The sequence below is a fragment of the Polyergus mexicanus genome, unplaced genomic scaffold, assembly GCF_030449975.1.
Source record: "Polyergus mexicanus isolate NDT 795.1 unplaced genomic scaffold, iyPolMexi1.0 SCAF_7, whole genome shotgun sequence".
Lineage (NCBI taxonomy): Eukaryota > Metazoa > Arthropoda > Insecta > Hymenoptera > Formicidae > Polyergus > Polyergus mexicanus.
This window is the reverse complement of record NW_027223327.1, coordinates 251,207-270,726: the sequence shown is the minus strand read 5'-3', so window position 1 is coordinate 270,726 and position 19,520 is coordinate 251,207. Positions and strand designations below refer to the sequence as shown.

The 19,520-nt window shown below is 33.1% G+C and overlaps 2 protein-coding genes and 1 long non-coding RNA gene across 15 annotated transcripts in view; 2 read left to right on the top strand and 1 right to left on the bottom strand.

Moving 5' to 3' along the window:
• LOC138934473 (dual specificity calcium/calmodulin-dependent 3',5'-cyclic nucleotide phosphodiesterase 1) overlaps positions 1–19,520 on the bottom strand; it is an 81,788-nt gene that overhangs the window by 23,228 nt on the left and 39,040 nt on the right. The window lies entirely within an intron of this gene.
• Hbg3 (alpha-glucosidase) lies at positions 1,473–9,615 on the top strand. The gene is made up of 9 exons (XM_070298254.1): positions 1,473–1,560; positions 1,834–1,992; positions 2,368–2,705; positions 3,631–3,756; positions 6,614–7,024; positions 7,361–7,616; positions 8,410–8,605; positions 8,871–9,008; positions 9,172–9,615. The coding sequence occupies exons 2-9, from the start codon at positions 1,839–1,841 to the stop codon at positions 9,239–9,241; spliced, it is 1,689 nt and encodes a 562-aa protein (XP_070154355.1). The 5' UTR covers positions 1,473–1,560; positions 1,834–1,838; the 3' UTR covers positions 9,242–9,615.
• Positions 12,667–13,403, top strand: LOC138934479 (uncharacterized). The gene is made up of 3 exons (XR_011447141.1): positions 12,667–12,753; positions 12,825–12,851; positions 12,975–13,403. It is a non-coding gene; the product is annotated as an uncharacterized lncRNA (long non-coding RNA).

Here is a 19,520-nt window from a genome sequence, read left to right as displayed (position 1 = left end):
AAAACTATGTATGTACATATAGCGATTTATATAAATGATTTTAAAAATTTAAATAAATTTCAAATAAATATTTCAAAAAGATGTTTCGAATGAATATCTCAAAAAGAAAGTATAAACATATCGATTTCAATCTCATTTGCATCAACTTTACGTGTGACATAATTTTGTCAATAATTGTTTACGTAACGCATTATCTTTTCTCGAATTATTTAATCACTGATTAAATTTTTGTGAAGCAGAGAATTGACATTGCTACACTTTTCTCCCAGAGACTTTCTTTTTCATGTTTTTACGTGCTATATGTCAATCTAGTGTATCGATACCGACGCAGATCGTCGTTTTCATTTAAAAAGTAGATAAAAAAATAGATTGTTTCCAAACTCGTAATAGCAAACCTAGTAGAAAACTATCAATTTTTATCGTAAAACTTAAAGTGTGCGATGTCAGATGTGATCGCATCAATTTTAATGTCATTTCCTATCACATTTCGAGCTATTATTTTAGCACACGAACAGACTCGTTAATCGCGCATAGAATTGTAGAGCTCGTGACAACAAAAACAAATTCATTCGTCAAGACAAGATATCTAAGTTACATTAATCTTATTTCGATAAATACCGCGCGATTAGCCCTATATACAAGATAATTAATATAGAAAATTTTCAAACTATACACACTTGCATTAAATAGCCAAATAGCTCCAATCTAAAAAATAAAATATATTTACTTTATTTCATTGATACAATATCAAATAATATGATATTAGTATCATTATATTTGTAGATATCAAATTGATATTAATACGAGATATTATCATCGCCAACACGTTAAAGTTAAGTTTAATTTCACCGGAAATATACATAAGAACGTATCTCCACATCAATATTTTTCGAGCAGTGTTTCTCAAGCAATTTTTTGCACAAAATTTCTCCTATGATAATATTTCTATAAATAATAATTAAATAATACCATTCTTTTTTTATCAGCATACTGTGAAAAGTGTAGAGACGAAAAAATCAAAGTAATATTCTTATTATGCAAAAAGATGCAAATATTGCGATGATTAAATTTACATAAACGCGTACACATTCCCCAATCGTTTTAAACTTTAATAATAGATCTCTCTTCTGACATATTTGGAAGAATCAATTTCAATCAATAAGAGAAATGAGAGAAATCTCATAAAAAGTTGATACATTTAAGCGGAAAATCCTGTATATGTATTTGCAAATGTTTCATCTATTTTCTGCCATCATTCTTTCTGCCATTTCTGAAAGACACTGATGTTCTAGATTTTGTAGTACTCATGTGTGACTCTACATTGAAAAAGATAAATAATATAAAAATTCTGACAAAGATACGATTACATGATCTTGCGATACATCTCACGATTAGACGAAATGAATACACCGGCATATAGCGATCTTACTCGCTCGGGATTACATAATGCGGCTATAAAAGAGGAAAGATTGGTTTACTCTACACACAGTGTATCTTACAGCAGGTGTCCGAGCAATATCTATTGATTCTGGAATAAGCACTAACGTTGACAAATTATTGGTAAGTGTACAAATTTATAATAGAAAGAGCTGTTCTTAATTGCCGACAACCGCATCGTTTTGCAAAATTTTGTAATATAATGTGGTAACAAACACTCGGTGTGTTTCTGCTGTCTCAAATATTCTTAAAATTTTATTCACTATGATATCCATTTTTTAGATATTTGAGTGTTTCAATTTAAATAAATCACTTTGCATATACAATATATATACAATTATTACACATTTAAGTTAGCGCGTAAATAATTGATTATTATTTATTTTCAACATCCAGCTATAATGAAAAAAGTAACAACGCTTTGTACAATATTACTATTATCCAGTCTTGGGTATAGCAAACCTAATACGAGATGGTGGCAATCAATGTCACTTTATCAAATTTATCCCAAAAGCTTCAAAGACAGCGACGGGGATGGTACAGGAGATCTTAAGGGTATGTTATTATATTATTATTATTATTATTATTATATATATATATATATATATATATATACACCTAATATGCACAAGTTTTCAACTCTAAATTTAATAATCGATTCTTGTGTTGTCGAGACGATACAAAATTAATTTTAAAAATATATTTTTAAATATAATTTTAAATATAAAATTTCAAATTTTTGTAGAATGTTTTTTTCGAAACAAATCAATTATTTGTTGACAATCTTTGATATTTGATATTACAAAAGAATCTTGATAACTGAAATTTGATTTAAAGATCTGAAAGAGTAAAATATTTCTAAAATATTAATTCACACTAAAATATTTCGCAAATACGATCTAAAAAAATGTTTCGACTTTTCGCATGCAGGTATCAGGAGCAAGCTACACCATCTCATCAGGTCGAATATTAATGCTTTTTGGTTATCTCCGATTTATCCCAGCCCGATGGTCGACTCCGGATATGACATTTCCGATTTTGTCAACATCGACCAAACTTTCGGCACTATGGAGGATTTTGAGACGCTGACGAAGGCTGCCCATGACGCGTCTTTAAAAATTATTCTGGACTTTGTTCCCAATCATTCCTCGGATCAGCACGAATGGTTCGAAAAGAGTTTAAAGAGTATCGAACCCTACACCGACTATTACGTATGGCATAAAGGCAAGGTGTTACCCAACGGAACGGTTACGAAGCCGAATAATTGGGTAAATATATTTGACAATCCGAAGAGACATCCGTATCGAAAATTTACTACGACAGGAAAATCGACTATTCGCGTCTTTAATGATGATGTAAATAACCGACGTTGTTAAAGTCAATCTCGAATTAACCCGAGCTCGAATACGCGAATTATCTTAATGTTCATATTTCAATTATTTTCTTTCGCTAATTTTAAACGAGATTAATTTAGCTCTTATTATCAATTTTCTATTTCGCAGTACGATATATAAATAGTGATTACTTGAGTTAAGCTCACAACAATCGCATCGCGCAAGATATGCCTCGGATTTCGCATTCAAAGGTTGATACATTCGAATCTTATAATATAATGTACTCTCGTAATACGATATAACGAAATGTAATTACGTAAAAGTTTAAAATGCTCTGTATTAACAAAAATATTTATCGCGCTACATAGTGATATAATTGATCGCCTAAAGATATCTTTTATAAAGTATCGTGGCAAGAACGATTTGAGAAAAAAAGAAAAACTAAATGTCTAAATTAAATTCTAGTTCAACTTTGACGATCAATCAGGCGAAAATCCTCCAAAAAAGTTCCATTAAAATGATCGATTCTTTTTATCCGTCACGAGCCGATTATGCCTTTAATATCTGAAAAATGTTTTGTTCGCGTTTCCCGACACCAAAGTTAACCGACGATTTATCACTGCGATTACCTACAAGTCTCGTCGATTTTGAAATATATATATAGGCGTCGGTAACGCGAAACAATATATTCCGGTCAGCACAACGCGAATCTGCAATACACACACACACACACATATATATATTGTTCGAAATGTTCTAGCACGACATATTCGATTTCCGTCTGTTCTGTATCTGTCGTTAAAGCTTTCAAGGCACAATCAATTAATCGGGATGATTGAATGATTATTTACACATATAGGTGAGCGTGTTCGGCAAATCAGCATGGACCTGGCGTGAAGAACGACAAGCGTATTATTTTCATCAATTCGCACCGGAGCAACCCGACCTCAACTATGAGAACGAGAACGTAGTGCGCGCAATGAAGGTACGTATTATTCGCAAAATATATCGAATCATTCGAACGCACGATTTTATTTTTTCTTTCGACATAAAATTACGGTTCTAGATTATGTCACATTCGCGTGACACAGAATTGTTGTTAAAATCGATCGGCCGTAAATTAGTTGTAATAATTTCAAAGTAAAATCATATAACAGTGCCAATTACAATTTCATATATATATAAAAAAAAAAAGAAATATCGTCCAGTCCTCGTGACTAAAGCAGCGAAATAGCGGATTATCTTGTTATCGCGTTATCTCGGACAACCACGGCGGTAGAACAGAGACGGTGGATTACACAGCATCGTTGATGTCACGAGGGGTGAAAATAAATCCAGCTTGTATACATCGTGCAAGAACATTGCCTTTGCCGTTATCATCGCCGCATGAGCGCCTGCGCGCGTATACGACAGATTTTCCGTTCTCCACGCGTTGCGTTGAGAATGAAGGAAAAACATTGTCCTGTTTTCCCTTTATCTCTCTTCGTTATTCCCGACGTAATTCGCTCGTGAAAATAATTTTAGAAAAATCACACGCTTTCGCAATCGACGAAAAATCGACCGACACATGCATTTCGTGCATTTATCATCGGTAGTAATTAATTCGTCGGCGAGATAAATCAACGCTGAAACAAAATTGATGGACAAGTGTCTTTCTTGATCGCGTCGTTAATCGTCTCGCGGAAAGCGGATGCAATTATAGTCCTCCGTTGCGTGAACGCAACGAGCGTAAAATTATGTTCGCGGAACGAGTCGGCAAACGGATGCTCGCACAATATTTGTCAATTTTTCAGAGACACGAACGTTTAAAATATTGCGCGACGAATGATCGTTGACGTGATGATTTACTTGTGGAAGATGATCGATAATGTTTCGTCCGGCTTTACGGTGACAGGTGTCCGGCGGGCGTGAAGCGACATAATTACGTATCAATTTAACATAAACAAAAGTTCGCCGAGCCGGAATAATAACTTTCGAACAAATTATTCGCAACCTAGATGAAGGTAAAGGGTCGAATTTTCTAGCTAGCCGTCATAACCGGCTTATCCTTTTTTTTTTCCTCACGCTACAGGAGCGATGGAATTTTAGTAGACGAAAGTTTCCCAGGATATTCATATTTTACAATCAAATTCTGTGTGTGTAATCTGAGATACAATGAAATGGTGGAATATCCAGCCGTAATACTGAAAGTTGTAAAGTACACTGGTACACGCAATAAAATCCGAATTGAACAAACTATCGTACAGTAAATAATGCAGTAAACTCGCGTGATACAATCTGCAATTATTTTTCCGCTGGCGCGTTAAAAGCTTTGCGAAATGTAAAGACGAAAATACGTATAAATATGTCAAATGTATCTTTTTTTATATTTTACTAGAGAGACGATTTTTTCTCTCTTTCTCTCTCTCTCTCTCTTAAGGATGCATCGCAGATACAATCGTAGCAAAAAGTAGCTGAAATTCGATATTGATGAATACGTCTATTTCTTTTGTAGTTTCCGTATGAGAAATTGCGTGAAATATTACAATTTAATCATAGCTACAGTGTAGACATGTATTTTTGAATTTCTGTTGCCTTATTACTGAGAATTTCCAAATTTTGTGAATCAAAATGATTAACTTTTAGCAGTGACGATACCTCAAATTCAACTACTTTTCACAGTGAATTTCGCGTTATGTCGGACGACGTGACCAATTTCATCGAATTATATTTAATATCTTCTTAACCAGTCAGGACTTGTTAAATATTATTTAATCAAATATTTCCTCTATATATAAACTAAAGTTCTGTAAATTTTAAACAAATTCTGAATATTATTTCCATTTGTTTTGGCCATTTGAATCGACGTGATCACACGTTTTCCATAAGATCACGGGTTAAATCGCTGCGAATTAAAATCGTCATAACTCGGTAAATCGATTCAGAATTTTTTTAAAAGCTTTTCAACATATGTAAGAGCATTCTATAGAATTTTGGTTAAATTCCTAATATTTAAAAATTAGGTACAAAACATCCTTAAGATGGTATACATATAACAAATATTTTTTCTTTTACGCACAAACACACATACGTAATGTACTCGGTTATTCGCGTACCACAGATATCGAGGTTTTATTCAATTTCTTTCCATCCATAAATGCAAAATTGCTTCACGACGCTTCACGATGCTTCTTCTTATCGCAGCCTCAATTCCTCCAAATCCCTTATGTCACAAAATTTATCCGGAACATGCTACATTCGTAACGTAAAGTCAGATGGGGAAGTTGAGATGGAGCTCATGTTAACATTATTTTCTTTTCTGAACCGATATTATTAAATGTTATTTACATATAAGAAAAAAATCACATTTTTTCAAATTTGTCTTATATATTGTATTATCAAAACTTTTGCATCGCTTATCTCTCCTTTTTCTTATCAATTCAATCTGACATAAAATAATAAAAATAATTCTTCGAATTACTCATATTAAATAACATAATTAAAGTATAATTGTAAGGCATAGCGCTTTTTCAAGTCAATAATAGATATATGGAATTTTTTTGAAGGAACATTAGATTTATATTCTGTTAGAAAATTTATAATTGTGAACTTCTATATATCCTGACATTTGTATGCGCGTGTATGTGTGGAATTAAACGATTGGATCTATATGAATCAAAGCGAAATAATTAATTACATTGATTATGAATATGCTGGGTAAACTATTGTTTCGAATGAATACCTTTAGGACACAGCATAGTGGTTTAATCCACTTGCAGGTATATATATATGGTAGATCTGAAAGGTATATAGAGCTTTACCCAAGCGTATCGTACTCTCTCTTCCTAATCCTGCCCCTTCAGGACGTCCTGAGATTTTGGCTCAACAAGGGGGTGGACGGATTTCGGGTGGACGCGGTGCCACATCTGTGCGAGGACGTCAGATTTTTGGATGAGCCACTCACGGGTAATCCAAATCCCGATGATTACGGTTATACGGATAAGATATACACCAAGGATCAACCGCGCACCTACGAGATGGTGAAAGGATGGCGAGAAGTAACGGACGAGTATCCGGATGAAAGAATCATAATGATGGAAGCTTACACGAACATGACGATGACGATTAAATATTACGTATACGGGGCACACTTTCCCTTTAATTTTGGTTTGATCACCGACACAGATCGAGATTCTACAGCGGCCGATTTTAAGAAGGTGATCGATAGATGGATGCTAAACATGCCTTTTGTGCAGGGTACGGCTAACTGGATGGTAAGTCGAACGAGAGAAACGTATTCTTTCCAATCTAGTATCGATCTCCAAGTGTCGCTTAACTCTAGAGCGATAATTTTTCGAGTTAACCAAGATCTTAATCGCTCATCTGCGTAACGTTATATTTTATGCCTCAAGCTATTATATATATATCGTCTGCTTGGACTTTATAAAATTAAAAATTCATTAATTATAATTCATTAAATATTTTTTCATCTTTTATACTTTATACCGTTTATATTACATTTCAAGTAGCCAAATTTTTTATTTTTTTCGTAACGCGTTACAATGTAGAGTCACAACTCATAACAAATTAAAATTGCACTCTTACCACAGTCTGGGAATCACGACAAATCCAGATTAGTGACACGTTACGGACGCGAACGAGCGCAGGCGATAACTGTGCTAACTCTATTGCTTCCGGGCGTAAGTGTGACTTACAACGGTGAGGAAATTGGCATGGAGGACACGTGGATCTCGTGGGAAGATACCAAAGATCCGCAAGGTTGTAATGCCGGCAAAGAAAATTACAAGAAAGCATCCCGGGATCCTGTCAGGACGCCATTCCAATGGGACAATACCACTTCAGCTGGTAGGTACTACGACGAGCAACTTTTAAAATCACCATGTTAACTCACCAATTATAAAATACGATTCAATTATTGTCTGCAATTTAATTTTTGTCTGTAGAAACACCGATCGCAATTCGTAAAACTAAGATACAATTGAAAGATGTACAGTTAGCTTGTTTCATATATCATTGCAGCAAAAGGAATATTCGAATTGTCGATTATACGTAAAACGATATTGCGTCGATCTGTAAATTTATTAATAATTTCGAATATTTTGCGTCATTATTGTTTTTGGAATTTCAATATCAAGAATAGAGCTGCGTATCATTTGACAATATCATTCGCAAATAAATTTCTTCCTCGTGAAAATCGATTATCGCGATGGATCTGAAATAGCAAAAAAAAAAAAAAAACATTAAATAACCGGTAACGTGATAGAAACCGGTTTGTATCGAACGCGCCGCTTTAATATCGATCTCGTGTCATGGTCCACATATCCAAGGATCAACGCGCGCGATATGTTTGTCAGGTCACGCGTCACATTTTGAGATTTCGAAAAGAAAGTGGGTGAAAAACTCGAGATGAAACGAATCGCTTATCGATCATGTCGCAATATGCTATACAATATCCTGACACTTATCACACTGGGGGGACGTGTCGTTTTACAACCTTAAAAAAAAAATAAAAAAATAAAAAAATAAAAAAAATTGTATCATATTATTGTTTGTAAGATTAAAAATACGATTATGTTTGTATGCGATGTACAATGTAATACGTTTGCTATGAAAAGACTTAACTTTTTGATAATTTTAGGATTTTCTACGAATCCGAAAACGTGGTTACCGGTAAACAAAAATTATATGACACTTAATTTGGCCGCGCAAAAAAGACAGGACAACTCCTATTACGCTCTATATGAAGCGGTTTCTGCTCTACGAATATTGCCGGCTGTTAAACGAGGAACCTTGACCACAAACTTATTAAACAATGATGTTCTTTTCTTTGCCAGGTATAGTAAAATTATTGTATTATGTGACGACAAACGTGTATGAGACAAGAATTATTGTTATTATTATTATTGTTATTACTATTATTATTATTTAATACTGCTAATGTGTTTTAAATATTAAAAAGTATATATTTAATATTTTCTTAAGAATATATATTTATATTAGAAAATGCATACGTATCCGTGACATTTAATTTTCTCGCGAGATATATCGCAGCGTTCAAAGTCGAGCATCGGTAAAGACAAGGCACGTTTATTATTACAGAAAAACTGATAAAGATGTGGTTTATGTAGTGGTGAACTTTGGAAATAAAGAAGAGACTGTCGACTTATCGAGGCTCATTCAGCCAACCAATCGATTGAACGCTTACTACGCCACTACGAATGCTCGTCATTTAATCGGGTAAGCATACGTTTTCTTCGTGCATACGCAATACGCCACGTGCGTTACTAGATATAGGTAGTAAAACATATACATAGAAAATGCAAAAGAGATTTTACAGGTATTATCTTGTATTATCTCGCGCTAGTTGCTTTAATCTCATTGTTACCTCTATAATATTTAGGACTATCACCAAAGATGTTCACGCCTTGAAAATCCCTGCATCAGCAGCTGTGATATATTTTAATATATAGTTACGTGTAAACCCGTGCGAAAAGCTATGGAAACGAACGAAGAGGAGAGATTATTCAGTCGTTGGAATGATTCTACTTTGCATCTACCATCTTGCTTTACTGCTTCGATGTATATGTACATAATATTGTTCTTATTTATTCACGCTTATTCACCTATTTGATCAACTGAATTTATCTGCAAGACGCAACACTACGCTCATAGATAAACGGAATAGATAATGGTTCAACTAATGGTAAAATATTATGTTAGAAAAAGCAATAGATGGAATGTTGAAAAGTAAAAAGCATAGTAATAATAAATTTTTTCCATAATTGATCCACGTAATTATTACATTTGTAAATATTAAATTTTCAATGAATGTGAAAAATTGAAGAAAGTAAATAAAAATTTTAAAAAGCAACTGTCGTGTATTTTCGATTATTAAATGAAATTTAATAATGGAATTATTAAATTTCGATAGATTGAATCCCGCAGTATTCAGATTTTCATATACACTCGTTAATATTGTATTGATTGCATTTTGTGTATTTTACCACTTTTTCGCTATTTGTCTGAATTTTTCCGTTATATGTAAGAACAATATAATAACATTATATCATATATTGAATAATTTATTGAAAATAGTATAAGCCTAATACTATTTATTAAATTATAGTATCTATAAAATATGTCTCTATTTGCTATTAAAAATTTTGATCAATAATAATTAACAATACGCTTTTTGTTAAGCATTTCTGTTATACATTAATTATTTATAAATCTGGCAATTGTATTAAACGTCAAAAAGCCAATTGTATGTTTATCTCTTTCCAACAATGCAATCAACAATGAACGAAACTTGCAAATACTCACGTCTCTCACCTAAATTTATATATGCTATCTCGAACTTTCTTCACAATTGCGTTGCACTCGGAGGAACTTCGTCTCTCTCTCTCGCGTGTGGAAACGGATTACAAGAGTTGCAATTATTTAATGAAAATTCGAAGTTTAGCGGAGAAGGACGAAAGAATGTCAAAACTTTTGCATCGCTTTCCGAGAATAAAGATTATTTTTTTCTTTGTCACGATGTTTCATTTAAATAACCGGTGACGATTACAAATTTTGCGGACTTACACAAATTTAAGTGCAAAATCCTCGAATTCGCACAAGTATGCGTAAATTTACTTTTGTAAAAATTGTAAAAATTTACTTAAGATATACCTATAATATAATCGAGTCGAACCCCTTTATCTGATTTTATATTTCCTCCTATCTATCAATTCTTATATCTAATTTCTCATAAAAGCTAAATTTGTAAGATAAACATCGTATTAATTCCTATAAAATTCACAATGCAATTATTCACGAATACATCGCAATTTGAAAATTTGTGAAATATGTGTGTTTTGGGCTATATATATCAAGTTTAAAAAGATATTATTTAAAAAAAAAGATATTACTCATGTATGCACTCGAAAAACAAAACAACATATATAAAGTAAAATTATTGTAAATAATTTTCATTATTCATGATTGTCTTTAAAGAGAGTTTTGCATCAAATTACAAAAATATAATTATACAGAATTAATCTATAAAAGAGAGAGAGAGAGAGAGAGAGAGAGAGAGAGAGAGAGAAAGTACATTTCAGTATCACAAGTGTCATGTTTGTGATAATACTACAATAGATATCGTCTATAACTATCAATGTATCACCGATAATATTATAAACAAAAGATAAACGCGCAATATCGTGAACAAGAGATTGCCGTGCGGCAAAAAATTTCGTCATATAACGCATTTTGTCTTGTATAGCTAAAAAGCGTACGCTCCCTTCCTATTAATTTAAGCTCCCAGTTTAAAGAATAATTAGACTTCAAACTTCCCTTGAGGAAAAATTGTCCGCGACTTAATTAACTAAAGTGGGATCCTTTAATTTTCGATAAACGAACCGGCAATTCAATCTGTAATTAAGAGAAATCTAATGAAAAATACTTATCGAATGAGAATGTAATCAAATCAAAATGAAATTGCTGCCATTATCGTGCGTGCAAAATAAAATTTCTCCAACGGATCGCTAAAAATTCAAAGGCCAATCTCAGACTTTGTGAAATCAAATATGTGAACAATATTACTAAAATCATATTAATAATTTAAACTTCTAAAAGTTTAAGCATTCTCCTCTTTAACATGTTCGCTTCTCTTACGTACGGCAACAAAAATCAAAGAATATCGATAATTATTTTTTTATCCAGCTTACCAGTTTCGCTGCCATTCTTCAGAGAAATCATACTTTAAGGAATTTTGTTTACGCGAAATAACGCGTCACATCGTGTTATCTGCAATCTATTATAATTATACTATCAGCCATAACTCTGGATAATGCTATCTCCCCGACGCGGACGACATGATAATTATCGCGAGATTGTGTGATTTTTTCCGTAATTTGCTCGATAAGACATCTTCGAGCGTTGGTTCTCTCGGCCAATACATTGTTCGCTTCACATATAAATTACGACATCGAGAAGTACGCTACGTAATCGCCAAAATGTTCGTATCATCGTATCGCGACACCGCATTATCCTCCTAAGTCTGCTGTTGCTCTAAGGTCGCTCTGATCTCGGGAGAGATTCTCAACCGGGGATGGTGGAATCATACGGTTTTCTATCAGATTTATCCTCGCAGTTTTATGGATTCCGATGATGACGGTGTTGGTGATCTCAAAGATAAGAGAGAAGGAAAACAATCAAAAGCTCTCGACGAGCATCGAGACATATCGCATTAAATCTGTCTCTCTTCCGGTTCTACGCCTCGTCTTCCTCGACATAATGATTTTCGCGATAAGCATCGACGAAAATGACGCTGTAAATGGCGCTTACCCAGCGCAATTACACATCGTCCGTGAAAACAAAAACAATTTCGTAACGGGGACGTCATCTTCCTTGACATGTAGTGGATTTACCTGTGACAGTTTCATCATCATGTCACACATATTTTATATTGCAACGACAGAAAAAATTTATCTAATTCTTTTTAAAAGAGAGAGTGGCTAATATATATTTAAAAATATTATTAATTCTTCTCTCTGTTCTCTCTCTTCTTCATCGTTTTCTTCATTTCGCTCATACAGCTCTCCATATCGTTTATAGTTTTGTTTAAGACTACTTTTATTTTTTCTATTATTATTATTATTATTATTATTATTATTATTATTAAATCGTTTTTATTTTTAAACATCACGTGGCTTGTATAATTATTCAATTTGAGGTCAGTTTAAATAAATATATTAGATATAAAATTATGATAAGTATTATGATAATTATTACACAATAAATCGCTATGCAATATACAGAAAAATGCGATATATAATGATTGATTGTAACTGCATTTATATTGCATTGCGAGCCTCCATGTTTGCTTCAATCTTTTTCCGTTTGTAACAGGTATAACGAGGAAACTCGAACATTTTGTGACATCTGGAATAGGGACGATATGGCTGTCACCCATCAATCGAAGTCCTATGATCAATTTTGGGTATGACATTTCGGATTTCAAAGATATTGACAAAATATTCGGCAAAATGACAGATTTTGAAAATCTTTTAGCACGCGCTAAATGAACTTGGATTAAAGGTAATCCACGATAAAATAATTGGGTTCGTCTAAAAAAAAAGTCCACTTTAAACGAGCAATTTAAATTCTGGTGATAATTTCCTCAAATCTTTTATTAATATGTAATTTTCATTCAACTCCCAGATTATACTCGATCTCGTGCCTAATCACACTTCCGACGAACATTAGTTTGATTTCGAGAGAGCATAAATCGTACCGGCAAATATGAACATTACTATTATATATATATATAGGCAGATGGAAAAAATAATATTTCGCCATCGAATAATCGGTTAAGTTTATTCGGTGGGCCAGCTTGGACATACAACTTGATCCGAAGCCAATGGTACCTTCATCAATTCCACAGTAGGCAACCAGATTTGAATTATACTAATCCCGATGTACAAGAGGAAATGAAGGTATAATCATATTTTACGAAAAGTAGAGTTATTAAACTTGCAATATCCCTCGATTAGAGAGAAGATTGACGGCGCAGATACACGTAATAACGTATCTCAAAAATTTCTTCATTTGTTAAGAAAAAAAACGCGAAGCGCTCTACGATGAATTATTGCAATAATATGGAAGATATAAATAGTTTTAAATAAAATTACGCAAACTCGTAAGAATTTTATTAATACTTATGTACCGAATACATATTTATACGATTTTTCCTTTTCGATACAGATGCGGGATATAATAGTGTCAGCCACGCGGGACTTCCGCGTTCGTAACTAGAACTTTATAATGATCTCCGTATCTCTTCGAAAGGAGAAATCGTCTCAAACTTGTCGACGATGTTGCATGAGCGCCAAAAAGAGAGAAATAGAAAAGTTCTCTGTAAATCGAAAGAGAGTAAAGATAGTTCTTTAAGCGGGAATATCATGTCCATAAATTGACCGGACTTATTCTCATAAATTTTATTATTCGAGAACGTTCCTGCATTTCCGTCACGAGCAGACGTATTTATCTCGAGAGGCAAATATCCGACGTCAAAACGTCGCCTACCCGCTATTGGCAATAAATCGTTCGCCATGCTGGCAAACTTCCGCTCGTTTAATCATTGGTCTCCGAAAGTCGATAAAGTCTAGTGAAGATTGGTGTCATCAAATTCTCTACATGCACATCTCTGATGTGTAGACGTGTTATTCCATTTAAATTTCATCTTTCATTTATGCGCAGAAAATACTCTCGCAAAAAAGTAGCAAAATCATGTTATCAAGAGTAATCAATAGTATTATGAGAAACAAGACAGAAAATTTCGATATATATCTATCGTTCTAAAAATTTCGTAACTTTGCATAAAAGTAAAATTAAAAACAATTCTTCGTCAATGAAATAATATGCCGAGAAAATACTCTTAAGTATTGTTTAAGAATAACTAGGTCAAGAATAAAAATAAGAAAGAATACCGCATATATCGCAATAAAACAAAACTCTATTCGTACCGCTATGCTACGAATTTTTTAAACTGTGCAAAGAATAGAAAGAGTATCGTATCGCAAAAGTTAAATGAGTTTCAGGTAAAAATTTCCGTTCAGCCAAGCCTCATGTCGCATGTACATTGCATGATCGTAGCAGCTGTTACATCTCATGTTTAATATACAGTTAGCTAATTGCAAAAGTCAAAATTACTTCTTCAAAAGTTTAACTATATATGCACATTTCTTTGCCGTGCTCTGGCATTTTTTGTCGCTTATTATTTTGTAACTCAAAAAGTACTTACGTTTAGTATCATTCAGTGGTTAAATTTAAATTAACTTCACGACTTTGAATAGATACGCGATTTTCCATTATCGATAATATTCGTGAAATATGCTATATTTCGAGTACGCCAGCCAATTAAAGTACACTTATTCAATAATACAGTCAACGAGCTTCAAAAGCTTTGACGGAAAAAAAAATTAGCCGCCGTAACTAAAAACTGCGTGTGGTAACTAGATTTCAATCGTAATTACAATATATGGACAGCGATCATCTTTTGTTAGCTAGGATATCTATTTATTATGTGCAACATCTTAGCTGTGATGTCTATTTATTAGGTGCAACAGCAAATCGTTTTACTATAGTTTAGAAATTTATTTTGCAAACCATGATTAGCTATGCTAGGAAATTTTTCTTTTCGCGTTAAAAATGCATATAGATACATACATTTTACAACACTGTGTATAATATAATTCGTATATATATATATACATATATAAAAGTATTCTAAATTTCAGATTAAAATATTTCTATCATATTGTATACAAATTTAGATTTTTTAAAGTTGTTTTTTTTTATTTTTTTGGCAATTGTGTGCAATTTTTTTTATTAAATATCTGTTCAAAAAAATAAGAAATTAAATTCCGCAAAACAATTATTTCTTTTAATTATTAATTCTTTTGGACATTGCTGTATATGATTACTTTTCTTTTTATTTCAAAGTGACTAATTTGCCATAATTGTATCGTATATATAAGACATATAAGATATATGTGTTCGAGATAAAGAATATCGGAAAAGGAGTTCTTTTCTAATAATTATCAGTATAGAAATATTTAAAAATATGTACAAATCTTTTGGATCAAATATTTAAGCATACGCGAATATATGGTATATCGAAAGTATCTTTTAATTATCATTAAAATATTTTTTTTTCTCATTGCAAAATATCTTTACATGCAATAATTTTTACTCAAGGCGTAAACAAAACGTTTTGTAAACAGACATAAACGAAATCTTTTGTTCTCCAGGTTTAGTCGTACTTCGCACAGTCGTTTTACGATCCGATGGGAGTTTGAAACTCTTATCAGTATTTGGCCAGTTGCCTTCTTTTCTACCAATGCGAAAATTTGTTCAGACATGCCGCCGTTTTAGTAAACGCGAAATGCGCGAAATAAATTATTTTAAACATCTAAACTATAATATCCATAATCACAATCCTTTCTAAAATATTTTACCTTGAACTTTTTTTAATCATATATCTCTTCTTAAAAAAAAAAAAAAAAAAAAAAAAAAAAAAAAAAAAAAAAGACTGGTTATATTTTTACTTCCGAATATTGTCGCTCATCGCAAGCCATTTCTAATGGATGCGTATCATTTAACGCATCGCCTAATTAACAATTTAATGGCAAGTATGTGGCGAGGTAAACGTCAATACTATCTCGTACAACAGATATTGCTAAACTGACGGGAGAGTTTTATTTCCGCAATAATAGGAAAACTCAACGAACCGTAGTGGCGCGTGCACAGATCTCTAGTCGCGATGCTTTTCAAAACAAACGAAAATAAAAACTCGTTGTAATTTAAAACAAGGTCAAACAATTTCCTTATTCTATTAAAGCGGAGCGCTTTCATATCGTTACTGAAATATAGAAAATAAATCGTGTATAAAAAGGCAAATATATGTGGTACACGTGTCTGTCACTTCAGTGGTGTCGAAATTATTTGCCGGGTTGACAAACAGCAACGGCGGCCGTTAATTCGCGAAGATTCGTTAGGGAGAATTGGTGAAAAAAGCAATTTACATATTTTCACATTCTTTTGCACGCCAAATAATTTTTTTCAATCAAGTATAATTATTGGTTTAAATAAAAAAATATGTAAGAGATTGAGATGTAAATAAGTTACATCTCAATCTCTTGATTTCATAGACTTTATAAATTAATTATGAACAGCGCGTATTTTCCTTTTTCTCTTTTTTTTCTTTCCTATAAATATTTGAAATTGACTCGTACAGAACATACTAGGTAAGATAAAAATAAAGTAAATCATTCGCAATAACAACGAGAAAAGCATTGACGAAGCGTCTCCTCTTTTCTCAAAGGAAATGACAAATAAACTTGTTCGGAAATCAATGTTCCTCGATCAACGTTCGTTTCTTCCACAAGACGTTACTTCGAGACAATTTAACGGAGCCAGCAAAGCTAAAGAAAAATCAATATTTTCTATTTCTTATCCTTTTTTGCAAACTCAATGGTATTGTACAGATTTCGATTGGTTGATCTCACACATTATTGAGTGAAAATGATGTTTCAAGTGTGTTGAGACAAATATCACGGAATTCTTTTTTTTACACGATTTATGTCTACAATTTACGCACTCTTACTCGAAAAATGAACGGAAAATTGACCGATATTATGTTGGAAAATAAATGTATAAAATATTAATACAATACAATACAAACTGATCGAAATTGAATTAAGTCAAACAAAAATTGAAATTACGAAAAGGAAATATATAATATGTTTCCAAAAAAAAAAAAGGCTGGTTGTATGGTATTTTAAATACTTTCTAAATATATAGTAACACAAAACTATATGCATTCATTATGTTTCGCAGACATACATAAATCATACAAGAGAAATTCGAGACGCGGGCAATTAATTGACCGAGTAAAACGCGACGTTTATGTGAGATCGATCAAACACATAAGTGGATGTTAGCGGATACATGTAAACGTTGAACGATCGTTGTAACTCTATTTAAGACGAGAGCAATTAATATTGTTCTTTGAATTGGTAAGAAACTCGACTACATATTTATACATTTTGTCTATCTAGCTTACATTTTATTATACATATAAAAAATAAATGTGTGTGTGTGTGTGTGTCCTACAATTATATTACATGATTATAAAATTTGCATTATTAACGTTTGAACTTTCACCACGCATAAAGAAGATGATGCATTAATTTGATCATTCTTTTATGTAACTTGATTAATTGATTTATGCGTTATTCATTACTGCGTGTTTCTGCAATGGTTTATATCAGAGTAAATTGATAAACGATGTAGTTATTCGTGCATGATAGCAAAGATCGAGGATGAAAATAAAACATCAATCTCCTCTTCCGCCAAATGTCACAGGATTAATTAAATCTGTGAGATTGGAAACGCCGCGATAATTCTATTACATCCCCCGACTCGTATTAGGGAAAACGGATAGGCGCGCTCAAAGAAATTTAATCGCGCGCAAATAATTTTGCCACAAACAACGATTGAATTTTCTCACAGTCAGCCGGCGAAAAAGTCGAGTCAAGTCGAGTATGAGAAGAACGATGTGAAGATCGACGTTGATGAAAGACGTTAATCTCATTAAACGATTCTCGTTTCCGACCCCAAACTTCTGCAGCAGCTGGAGACTTGACGGATTAAGAGATTTTCCAGCGTCCTTATTCAAGATGTTCCGCAAAATTGTAAAAGGAAAGATTAAATATTATTTTAATCTCACGTATATATACACCACTGCATATTCACTGAATGGAAGTTGTTGGCGAACAAAATTCATTAATGAGATACGTCGAAGAAATTTAACGAGCAGAGACGCATAGAAAAAGAAAAAAAAAATAGAAATGTAAGTAGATCAGAAAAACGAAAGTTTTTTTTTTTTTTAAACAAAGCGTGCGTCTTTCGTTAACCGCAGGCGACCCATTTTCTTTTTGCAAACGACCTCTTTTGAATTCGCTTTAATGATAGTAGTTTTCGAGTTACGTCGAGTTGCAGTAGCGGCGGCCATATATATGGCCCACATTAACACACGTAATACTCTCTTTCTCTCTCTCTCTCTCTCTCTCTCACTCTCTTTCTTTTTCTCTCTCGTATCCCGAGAGAAAAATAAGATTAACCAGGAAGGGACGCAAACACGTTTCGCTCTTGTTTTCTGCCGCATTAATGTACGCGAGATAAGTGTAAAGCGCTCTGCATGGCGTAGCGGTTCCGATTTGCATAATTCTTAATAACTACCCTCGCACGTTCGCGTGTGGCTTTTTCGGTTGAACGTCCGATACATTACGCCTCTCGAACATTATACACGCGATGTTGTACGAGATGCAACGAGTTGCCGCGATTGGAACATGTATACGCGCGACGCAGTCGTTAATTGTTAATAGCGGAGATTATAATTACGTTGATAGAGAGAGAGAGAGAGAGAGAGAGAGAGATTGTATTCCAGCTATCAAATGAGCCGCGGAGAAATGTCAAATTAATTCTGAATTAAATTGTTGCCGGGCATTGATTGCTCTCGTCGAGCGCGCACTCTCTAATGATCGCTGATCTCGCAACGAATAATGCGGAAATAATCATATTACGTGTTACATGCGACATAGGAAAAGAAAAGTATCGAGTCACGAACCTTTGTTCATGAATAATGCATAGTCGCGTGCAACTTTTATTTTAAACGGTCGTCAATTCTGTAAAGAACAAATTTCCGCCAATAATTTATCGTATCTGCAAAGAATCTGACTGTATATATGTATTGTATTATATAGATATTTCTTGGCATAAAACCTCTATCTATGCTCTTTCTATAAACGTTAAATCGATAAGAAATTTCGAAATGTATATCTTTAAAATAAACATCTGTGAAGTGAGAGTGTCGTAATAATTTTATTCTCGCTAGTAGAATGCATCTCAAAATTTATCTCTCGCGATGAATGTTTGGCAGCGCATAGGCTTTCCGATACTTCAAATTTAGAACATGGGAAATCTATAATTGGACCTGAGAGACCGATACCTTTTTTTTCGCGGCGATCGTGAAAATATAAAACTTCCGCAAGAGTACACATAAGAGATCGATACACGTTGAGCTCGTAGATAGATTGTAACCTTTTCGCTTTTTATTTAAGAAACATCCAAGTTTTGTTTCGTCGCGGCGAATAAAAATCCAAGAAGGCGTTAAAAATTTTTGACTACATCAAATTTTTAATA

What these genes read in the sequence shown, in the direction of transcription:
- Hbg3 (XM_070298254.1), top strand. Translation starts at nt 1,839, where the DNA reads ATGAAAAAAGTAACAACGCTTTGTACAATATTACTATTATCCAGTCTT. An exon ending in AGGGTACGGCTAACTGGATG is followed by an intron (nt 7,025 to 7,360) that starts GTAAGTCGAACG and finishes CTCTTACCACAG; the next exon opens with TCTGGGAATCACGACAAATC. An exon ending in GATGTTCTTTTCTTTGCCAG is followed by an intron (nt 8,606 to 8,870) that starts GTATAGTAAAAT and finishes TTATTATTACAG; the next exon opens with AAAAACTGATAAAGATGTGG.